The sequence below is a fragment of the Sesamum indicum genome, linkage group LG1 (genome assembly GCF_000512975.1).
Source record: "Sesamum indicum cultivar Zhongzhi No. 13 linkage group LG1, S_indicum_v1.0, whole genome shotgun sequence".
Lineage (NCBI taxonomy): Eukaryota > Viridiplantae > Streptophyta > Magnoliopsida > Lamiales > Pedaliaceae > Sesamum > Sesamum indicum.
The window spans coordinates 8,064,140-8,075,095 of NC_026145.1; the positions used below are offsets into that span (position 1 = coordinate 8,064,140).

At 31.2% G+C, this 10,956-nt stretch overlaps 2 protein-coding genes across 2 annotated transcripts; both read left to right on the forward strand.

Annotated features, from left to right (window-relative positions):
* Nucleotides 2,900-3,448, forward strand: LOC105158998 (late embryogenesis abundant protein At1g64065-like). The gene has a single exon (XM_011075932.2). The coding sequence runs from the start codon at nucleotides 2,900-2,902 to the stop codon at nucleotides 3,446-3,448; it is 549 nt and encodes a 182-aa protein (XP_011074234.1).
* On the forward strand, nucleotides 8,434-9,207 carry LOC105159008 (late embryogenesis abundant protein At1g64065-like). Its single transcript, XM_011075941.2, has one exon. It carries the CDS (start codon nucleotides 8,545-8,547, stop codon nucleotides 9,091-9,093), a length of 549 nt encoding a protein of 182 aa, XP_011074243.1. The 5' UTR covers nucleotides 8,434-8,544; the 3' UTR covers nucleotides 9,094-9,207.

The following is a 10,956-nucleotide window of genomic DNA, read 5'->3' on the forward strand; positions in this document are numbered from 1 at the left end:
TATACCTAACCCCTTTCAATATCAGGTTAGGATGAAAAAATACTGACATTAGCAAAAAATCGTTATATAAATTTTTATTTTTACCTTTTATTTAATATTTTTGTATATAAATTTGTACTTATAAGAAAAAAATATAATATACATATATATATTTATATGAAGGGAGGTTAATATGCAAACAGTAAATTCTTGGAGGTGGTGTGATTGGAAATTTTAGAATTTATTCCGAAAAAATTATAATTTCACATTTTTTTAAAAAAAATTAATTATAATTAATAACCCTATTATTAAGATAAAATTAATTAATGTGTCTGTAATACGACTTAACCTTGTGGACAAACATTCTTGAAAATATATATCATCATGTCCAAGTCTTATCAATTATTTTTAGAAATTACGTTCACATGCCTATTTAATATTCTATATGTGATGTAACTCCAAAACTGTGATGGAATCATGGAGCTATGAAGTCAACTCATGCTTAATGCACTAGCTAGAACATACCTGACTTGCTGTCGTAGTTAATTATTATAATTAAAAGTAAAAAATTATAATAAATATTAATTAATTATGATTGTATAATAATTATTAGTTCTTGTTGTGTAAATAAACTTAAAATATTAGTCATAATTACAAATTAGGGTAAAATACACTTTACCCCGTGAATTATTCGTCATGTAACAATTACCCTCCTAAATTAACAAATCTAATATTTATCCCCAGAGTCCAATTTTTAGACAGTATTATCCTTATATTATATATATATATTTAGTTCAAATAAGTTTTTTAGTAACTTTACAGTTAAGTTTAATTAAAATTTTCTTAAACGAAAAAAATATCTTTTATTTATAATAAAGTAAAATATAATTAGTAAGTTAAATAGTTCGATTTTTTTTACGGACTCAATGTTAATTACATTAAGAGTACAATAAATACAAAAAAAAAAAAATCATGAATAAAATTCTATTAATTTGGTAATAAGATTAAGTTATTAACAACCTATTCTTTTAGATAAAACTGAATATTAAATATCGGTTTTTTAACATATTTTCTTTAAAAACTATGATAAAATATATTTATTCATTTTTCTTGTAAAAATGTTTAACTTTTGGTTAAGTGTACTTTTATATATATTTGTCAAATTCTTTTAAGAATCATATATAAGTTATTAGTTATACTATATTTATTGTATATATACTATATATCTATATATATTAATTTATACACCATTTTTAAGATAATTTTATCACTTATTAAAAAAATAATTAAAAAATAATTTGATGATGATTTAATGTACAAAATACTAAAATATATTGAAAATATTACAACTGTTCAAGGCATGAGTGACATTTTTATCCAATAAAGGGGGTAAGTGTTATATTTGTTAGTTTAGGGGGGTAAATGATACATAACGAATAGTTTAAGGGGGAAAGTGTATTTTACCCTAAATAAATTATGGTAAAAACTATTAGTTGTTGTGCATTACATTGACTTTGTTTGATTTTGATGAGAGTATTGATTTATTATGATTTTTAAAGCTCAATCATTTATAATATATAACTATTTATGTTTTTTGTAGTAAAATTACATTAGAAGAAAATGATTATTGGCTATAATTTTAATAGCTATGGACTAAAAAATCATGGTAAATAATTTATATTGACCCTGATTAAATAAAATTGATGAATAAACATAGATTTTTTTACCAAAAAAAAGTTATTTGCCATGGCTAAGAGCTATGGTAAAAGGTAAAAATATTTGTCATGGTAAATGTTTTAGCCACCCTCGCAGATACCACGGCCAACAACCGTTGCATGACCGCGATCAATTACTATTTGTTATGGCTATTTATTTTTAACTATAATAATTAACTATGATTAAATATTGTATTTTTTTTTATAGTGTTAGCATACAATATGAACAATCGTTACAAGTGTTGAAATATTCTCTATAAGTAACTCTTCAATATTTGAGTCAGATTCGATGTAAGAGGGTATATAGCTCTCTCTAGCTATAATAAATCAAGAAGAGAGTAGTTAAACCATTTGTTCTTACTAATTTCTTGCTACATCATTACCTATCACCAACACGTGCAATTTTAGTCCAATAAGTATTTAAAAGTTATTTTTAATTTTGCACGAATTGACAATTTAATTTGTACATAATTTTAAAATTTTGATAATATTAATTATTTTTCAATCAATTTAAACAGAAAATTATAGGTAACTCGTAGATGGTCTAATTAAGTGGCATACAATTTGTACATGACCTAATCGATTCGTGTAAAATAAAAATTCTACCCTCTAAATTACAATTTTTCTCATTAATTATATATAAAATGCAAGTTGAATCTTTTATTACAAAAAAAGTGGCAACCTCGAAATAATATCTGCGATCTTCTACATAAAAAATAAGATCTTCGAGAAGAACGTGAAACGATTGTACTGATCCAGTTCATTACACACATTTTTTAAACTTGTGAGGATGTTGCCTGGAAGTGGTGGACCCAAGTCAAACAATATTGGAGTTGAAGAACCTTCTTAATTATACCTACCTCAATATTTTACACTCAATCTCTCTACTCTTACCACTTGTTCGAAAAATTTGAATTCAGACTGAGTTTAATTGGATTTGAATTAACATGTGATAGTACAATATACTTTAGAGGTATGATTGATATATAATTTAAAAAAAAAGACTAATCATATTATAAATGTACAACGAGAATTTTTTGAATTTTTGTGTCTTTTGTCTGAAAAACTCCATTTCTCTCTTTATATATATACACACAGCACTTAGACAACCATCGTCACCTCAAATTGATCACTCATTCTTCGTCTCTTTCACCACCAACGCATACACATATACTCAGACACCGATCCGAGGTAGCAGTGCAGCCATGTCTACGGGTGAAGGAAGACGGAGCAGCAAGAAATGCTTAGCCTACGTCGCAGCGTTCGTCGTTTTTCAAACTGCAATCATTCTGCTGTTTGTCCTCATAGTTATGAAAGTCAGAAGCCCTAAGGTTAGAATCAACGCCATGGAGTTCGAGAGCTTCAGCTCCACCACCAACAACTCCACTTCGTTCAACATGAGTATGCTGGCCCAGGTTACCATAAAGAACAACAACTTCGGAGATTTCAAGTACGAAAACAGCACGCTTTCCTTCTTGTACAACGGCATAAAAGTTGGCGAAGCTGTCGTTCCACGGGGACGTGCCGGCGCCAGAAAAACCAAGAAGTTTAACTTCTCGGTGGACCTGTCGGGGATCAGGGATAGGGTGGGAAATGACATGAATTCGGGAGTTTTGAGGCTGAGCAGCAGAGGGAAGGTGAGCGGGAAAGTGCACCTGATTAAGGTAATAAAGAGGAACAAGTCTGGAGAAATGAAGTGTGATTGGAGCATCAATTTGGCCACCCGACAGTTCGAGGATTTGAAGTGCATTTAATCGCGATCTTCATCGTGTTGTTTTTGGGGTTAATTAGGTTGTCAGAATTGTTTATGTTCATTTTGCCTGTTTGATTAATTGGTTTCAACAGTGTTCATGTTATTTTTTGATTCGTTCTATGTATTGGAATTCCTCTTGTCGTGAATTTATATTGGATTACAACGTTGTAAGTCTACATTGATGCATAGAACTCCTTTTATTTCTGTAGATATCATTTAAGCAACATTGGGCTTGAATGCAAGAGATGTTGTTGTTGGGCTTTTAGTCGTGACAAATAAATTTTTCATAGTGGAAAAATTAGTTTTTTTATTTTGATTTTATTTAATCATCGTTGATAGTAGCCATTTATCATAATTTTTAGCCGTAATTACTAATATTGTAGTCAATAATAATTGTTTTTCTAGTGTATCGATCACATCTTGGTTACACAACACAATGCATGACTAGTATAGTAGTATGGATCTCACTTTCAAATTACCATTTAATCTAATAATATTTCTCAAAAAGGGTCAAATATCAATCACCCGTTGGCATGCCGACACTAAAATATGTGATAAAAAATTCTTGATAGAAGATATAATATAGAATTTCTACTAATTTTATGTTGATCGATATTAAAATTTTCAAGTAAATTGGACCAGCATTGCCACTTAATTAATATGTTGTGAATTAAAAATTATAAAAATAAATAAATAAATAACAAAACTCGAAAAATGGCTTATTTTTAAAAACCAAAAATATGCACTTAAAATTTCAAGAACTGCACCAAAAATGAATGTTGACTAATTCTGATCAACCAAAATGAGGTTACAATTACGTTGCTTGCTTAACAAATACAATAAAGAATGTATACATGTTAAAGCATGTACTACCATGCAACAATAGTACTCCATAATACTTTTTATTATTATAATTCCCATAGGTGAAGAAATTTGAACATGTATACTATAATAAAGAAATTCATTAAAATTAATGAATGTTAATTTACAAATATACTAAGTAGTTGTCTCATCCCCAAGTATCAACAGTCTGAATTATAATTTTATATAAATATTATTGCAAAAATATGTCCATCCGCGACTCGACATGAAAAAATATATATATTTTAAAAAAATGCCATGTCGTGGATCGCGTCCACAACCTGCTGTTGTGGATGCGATCCATGACTTCAACCACGACTTGCTGTCGTGGATGCGATCCACGACTTCAACCATGACTCCCTTTTATTTATTTATTTTTTAGTTTAATTTTTTATAAATTTATTATATTCAATGAATGTTTAACAACATATTAAAATTCAAACAATTATAATATTAAAATTATATTAATTTAAAAAGTGCAATTTGTTGTGGCTGATGGGTTATGGCTTCAAGGGTATTCACCTCTTCTACCTGAAGCATGTAGAAAAATAATGAATGTTGTGTTGTAAATTTTTTTTTAAAATAAAGTATGCGATATTATATAACATATCACAATTTGCAACATAGGTGCATCTCCAGGCTGGAAATGAAAGGAATTTGTTGAAGAATTCCCTCCAGATGATGAGTTTGAACAACCCCCTATTACCTCACAACCTGAAAATGCCCAGAACCAACAAGGGAAAATTCTTATGAATGAAGAGTGTCCCCACTTCGCCAACCAGAGGATGTGACCCAGACTAAATATGATATGCCTGTAAGTTATTAAGTATTCAATTTTTACAACAATTAAACTCATTTTTTTGTCTCAATCTGAATGAAAAACTCCTGTTTTTACAGAAGAGAAAGGCTGTGAAAAGAGCAATTTTGAATGATGATGTAGATGAAGCTGTAGTTGTACAGGTTAATAACTCAGTAGCCACTGGTTCAAATTTAGAAACTACTTGCAGCACTTTTTAAATTAAGTAACTTAGCCACTGTTTTTTAATGTTAAAAGGTGGGGGATCAAATGTGAAAATTCAGTTTTGAAGATTCTTTGAAGGGTGGTGGATCAAGTGAGTCTGTTGCCATCACTCACCATGTGAGTTTGGGAACTTTTTTATCTTAGTTTTGATGTATTATTTTCCATTGTCTAATGCGATTGCAATATTTTTTTAAAAGAACCTGTGGCATCAACCATGCATTTCCATGATGTCAATCCTAAACCACCTAGTGTTCCTACACATGAACCACCATTTATGCATCCAAGAGTGAGTACTAGGGCACCACCAGTTATGCTTGATCATCCTCCAGATTTTGTATCTAATCCAATAACAGGTACACATTTTTCAAGTAATTTTGCATCATATGCAATTTTTATTTTGCATCTAAGTCTCTAGCATGCACAAGTCCTAATGTGCCTTATTCAAGTGGAACAATCCTTATGAAGGATGGTAAAAAATATTTTACGTTGATAAACTTGAACACTGCAATGCAATCTGAACAACCCAAGGATGAGGGGAAGAGAAAAAAGTAGACAAAGCAGGACACTTGTTTTTGTGTAGGATGTGACTTTTGTCATGAATATGTTGCCTTTTTGTGAAGAAAGAAAGATACTTGTTTGATGACTTGTTTTGCCACAACTTTTGTATGAATTATAATTCTAAATATCAATGAAGTTGGCACTTTTGACTCAATTGTAGTTAATTTTTGTTTTTATTTTGGTTTCCGTCTGAGCGAAATAGAGAAATAGAATAAACGAGGGAAAAAATTTGATTGTCAATCTATTTTTCCTCCATTTTTACTGCCTCACTTGCATTTTTCCCTCCTGAAGGAATAGTTAATAGAAATTAGTGGAACAAAACCGCAGTTAACAACTATATGCAACGCACATGACTTTTTGGAACTAAAAAAACATGATTTTGTATCTTATGGGACTAAAAATACACCTGTCAAAGTTATGGTACCAAAACAGAGTCGGCCGTAGTTTTATGTGACTAAAAAAGCATTTTGCCCCTTGAGAAGGCTTAGGTAAAGAATTACTTTACCCTTCCATGTCTTGAAATGAGTATTATTGAAGCTAAAGGGCTTATTTAGATCTCCCACATTGACATCCATTGATTTTTCAACTGTAGTCATAAGAATCTCCTTTAGTTATTGGAGAATAACAATTAAAGTTGAAAAATAAAAAATAAATTTTCAGGCTAAGGCGCGGATATCTCGCTCACTTTAAGAAGATGCAAGCACACTACAACAAAATATTATCACTAGTTCAAATGTATCACTATTGACTTGTCCCTTCTAGGATACAACAACCCGAATATATCGTATGAGTCTAACTCGATCACTTTGGACAAGTAGTAGAGTCCAAAGTTCCATCAAAAGAACACTTTCCTACAACTAATATAATTATCTCTTATAGGATAATTGCACGTAAAATATATGCATATGTGCGGATCAAAACAAGTAGATGATGCCCCATTTTATATATAGGTGTAGAAATCATCCACTAATTTAATGTGATGTGGAGAATAATGTGATGAGTTATAAGAGATAGTGGAGATAAATGGCTAGTTAGTGGCTATAATATTGTGGCAAAAAACATCTACTAACACCACTAACCTCAACAATGGAGGAAAATGAAGGGACATATGTTATAATTTAAATATTAAAATGCAATATATACTAAAAGGATTCATTTAAATTAGATTGTGTATTTCCTATAACATAATCGGTACTACGACATAATGAACTATGCTATGTTGTCACTAGTTATTAGACTATTCAAACAATTATAAATTTAAAAAAAATAATTGGCTAGACAAAATAATTGATCTTTTCGTTCAAAAATCAAATTATTTATAACAGGAGCCTCGAGAACATAAACACAAATATGTAACTGAAATAAAGTAGAAGATATAATTAGATCTCATAATATATAGGAGTCAAGCATTCACTATATGTTTAATTGGAATTAAAGAAATTAGTCGAGCATAATAACAAGGAAATACATAAAAGAAACAAGAAGAATTTTGTATAATATCTTGAATTACATCATTTATTTATATTAATTTATTTCCAAATAAAGATTACTAATAAAAAATATTATCCCTTATTAATATCATAAAGAAGGAAGCATTCATAATCTAAATAAATATTAAAAAGTAGGTATTTCTCCAATAAATATGTGTCGAAATAACATTTATATTCTCTTATATCTTTATTATAATATCAATCTAATTAATCTGTGATATAACTTCATAAAATTGAGGAAGTTGTCGGGTTAATTATTTTTTTCCAAGTTCAGACTATAATATGAACACGAACAGAGATTGTTAAAAGTTTTCATACTTTTTTTTGAACGATAAAACCTGATATATATATATACAAACATAAAATATAAAGTAGTTGAGGAACGAAAATTGCTGTCTTTTACTGCATTCAACTGTAATTAGATTTTGCAGCAGAAGCCCAATAGTTATTAGGGATAATTATACTCCTCTTTCATGTGGTTAGTGTAATTACACGTAAATTTTTTGTAGTTTAGGAAATTACATTTAGTACCTGAAATTTGCTTCCATTTAACAAATAAGTCACCCGTTAAGCAAAATCCACCAAATTTGATGATATTAATTAATATTTACCATCGATTTACTTATTACTGATTTATTGTACGTCAAGTATATTTTTTCTGTCTAAACTACCCTTATAACATGAAAATATACCTCCTCACAGGCATTAATATCAACAAAATTGGTGAATTTGACTAATGAACGGACTTATTGGTTAGACAAAAGCAAATTTAAAAAACGTACATATAATTACACCAAATTTTAAGAGAGGAAATGTAATTAACCCTAATTCAATTTATTGGGTAGACATTATTAAATTGTGAAGAAGGGGGTTGATTATGGCGGTTGCCTCAAGACAAGTGAAATAGAAGCGACTCAGTAATATACGACGCATTGGAACCTTCTTAATCATACCATTGTCAAAAGTCCTCCCGACACGCTTTCTTATTTCCAAATGTAACCACTTCGTTTTCAATTCTGACCACCTTAATCTTTTCCCTATATATGTGTACACAAACACAGACAGCCCTTCACCTCAAACTCACTCATTCTTCAATATCTCTGTCTCCACCAATACATTCACATCAAATTTCATATACATCGATCCGAGGTAGCATTTCCATCAGCCATGTCTAAGGGAGAAGGAAAACGGAACAACAAGAAATGCTTAGCCTACGTTGCAGCATTCGTCGTTTTTCAGACTGCAATCATTCTGGTGTTTGCTCTCACCGTCATGAAAGTCAGAAGCCCTAAGGTCAGATTCAACGCCATGGCGATCGAAAGCTTCAGCTCCAACAACAACAACAACTCCACTTCCATCAACATGAGGCTGCTGGCCCAAGTCACCATAAAGAACACCAACTTTGGACATTTCAAGTACCAGAACAGCACGCTTTCCATCTTGTACAACGGCGTACAAGTTGGAGAAGTTGTCGTTCCGCGGGGGCGTTCCAGCGCTAGAAAAACCAAGAAGTTTAATATCTCGGTAGATGTAAGCTCGGAGGGGCTGTCGGGAAATGAGATGAACTCTGGAGTTTTGAGGCTGAGCAGCAGAGGGAAGGTCAGCGGGAAGGTGCACCTCATGAAGGTTATAAAGAGGAACAAGTCTGGAGAAATGAAGTGTGATTGGAGTATCAATTTGGGCACTCGACAGGTGGAGGATTTGAAGTGCAATTAGTGATCATCATACGTATTGGTTGATTTGGATTTGGATTTATTGGTTTCAATATTGTTCGTGTTATTTTTTTATTTATTCGTTATATATACTATTTCCACTAATTGGTAAAATTTTTATTCCAACTTTGATTCGACTGAACTAATTCAATCATAGAGTAAAATATGACAAAATTGATCTGTGTGATTAATCATTTTTTTTAAACTGTTCTAGTAAATGTAAGCAAAGTTGTATATATATATATATATTCACTGATGATACGAAATTAATAACAATTCATCCTAATGTACGAAATTAAGGTAGAAAGGGTTTAGGACTACAATGATCAAATGTGACTAATTAATAATCAAAGGTAGAAGCAATTTGGAGCTAAATTAAAAAATTAAGTAATAACAATTTATGGCTGAAAATAGGGTGATAAAAAGTGTTTTTTTCTATATAAAATATTTACAACTTGTGCTTTTGAATAGCTTAAATTAATTTAATTTAAATAAAAAGCTATAATTTAGTTTTTGCCAACATCTGCAGCTTATTAATAAATTGTAAATATTTAAGTTGTTTTTTAAACTCCAAACATTTACTATTGCTTAACTTACAATTGTCTTCAAAACTTACAATATCGGGAATGTATGGAGAAGGCACTGCATGCATAGCAGTCAAGATTACTCTTTAGTATTTGAATAAGGAATAAGTGTTCTTGATGCAAGTCAATGGAGAGTTGATTCTGGAAGGTTATGACGATACTAGCTTCAAGTCAAAGAAGTGTTCTTGTATGCTAGGTTGTTTACGTAATTATTTCAACACTATCTCGTAATTGGATTATGAGTGTTCAAAATAAATAGTAAAAATGGATAATTAAGATAAACTCACAGATCTGGCATGCGAAGCTAGGTCACGTTCCTCTAGTTAGGATAAGAAAATTGATGAATTCAAAGAGTCTAAAAATAGACAAGTGAGTCTACAAACTTGAAAGTCCTTCCTTAGCAAGATGAGGACCGAAGAGCACTTTGTAGGACAAAGTGTGCTTGCTAGTGGTCTATCAGATTGGATCCAATTAGACATTCTATGAGTCATTGAATACACAGAGCCAGTAGGGGGTTCACAAGTATAAGGACCTTTGGAACGTTCAGAGAATTAGACTTGAAGTGGAGAACCAAGCTGATTAAAAAATTAAATCCTTCGATTAGATCAAGGTAGTGTGTATTTAGTGGGGGTTGTTGAAGTATCTGACAAGAATGAAATTCTCACTCAGTGGAGTTCTTCTTCAGAGTGCCACAATTGAATGGTGTCTTTGATAAGGGAAGGATCAAACTTTGTTGGACTTGATTCGATTATTCTTTCACTAAATTACCTTCGCCCATGTGGCCTGTTTCCACAATATACTTTAGTATATGGGATGGTTCTGCATACATTAAGGGACTAGTGGGAGGCAAACTAGGTTTGTATAGGTTCATTTGCTATCATAAGGGAAATTGGATTTTGTTGGATAACTAAAATGAGGAATAGCTCCTTGAAGAATCAAGTGGACAGAAACATCAGTCAAATGCAGTAAACATAATTTGTAATCGAATTCTTTCACTAACTCACTATATTCCAGCCTCTCGAGGGATGACTAGAACACCTTAGTTACCTAATAGGTACATGTTTCTTAGTCTTACCATTCAATTGGATTATGATCCAAAGGCATAAGGAGAAGCAATGTAAGACATCGGGTCGAATGAATAGCATGGAGCCTCAGACATGGAGTGCAAACTAGGTGTAAAACTTCCTGTATCTGGAATATTCGTTTAGACAAGGTCATGAAGGGTATGACTTAGGTCGAGAATGATTTGGAAGGTCAGTGCAAACTTAGTTGTATTCCTAGTG

Coding starts and splice junctions, on each gene's coding strand:
- LOC105159008 (XM_011075941.2), top strand. CDS start 8,545: ATGTCTAAGGGAGAAGGAAAACGGAACAACAAGAAATGCTTAGCCTAC.
- LOC105158998 (XM_011075932.2), top strand. CDS start 2,900: ATGTCTACGGGTGAAGGAAGACGGAGCAGCAAGAAATGCTTAGCCTAC.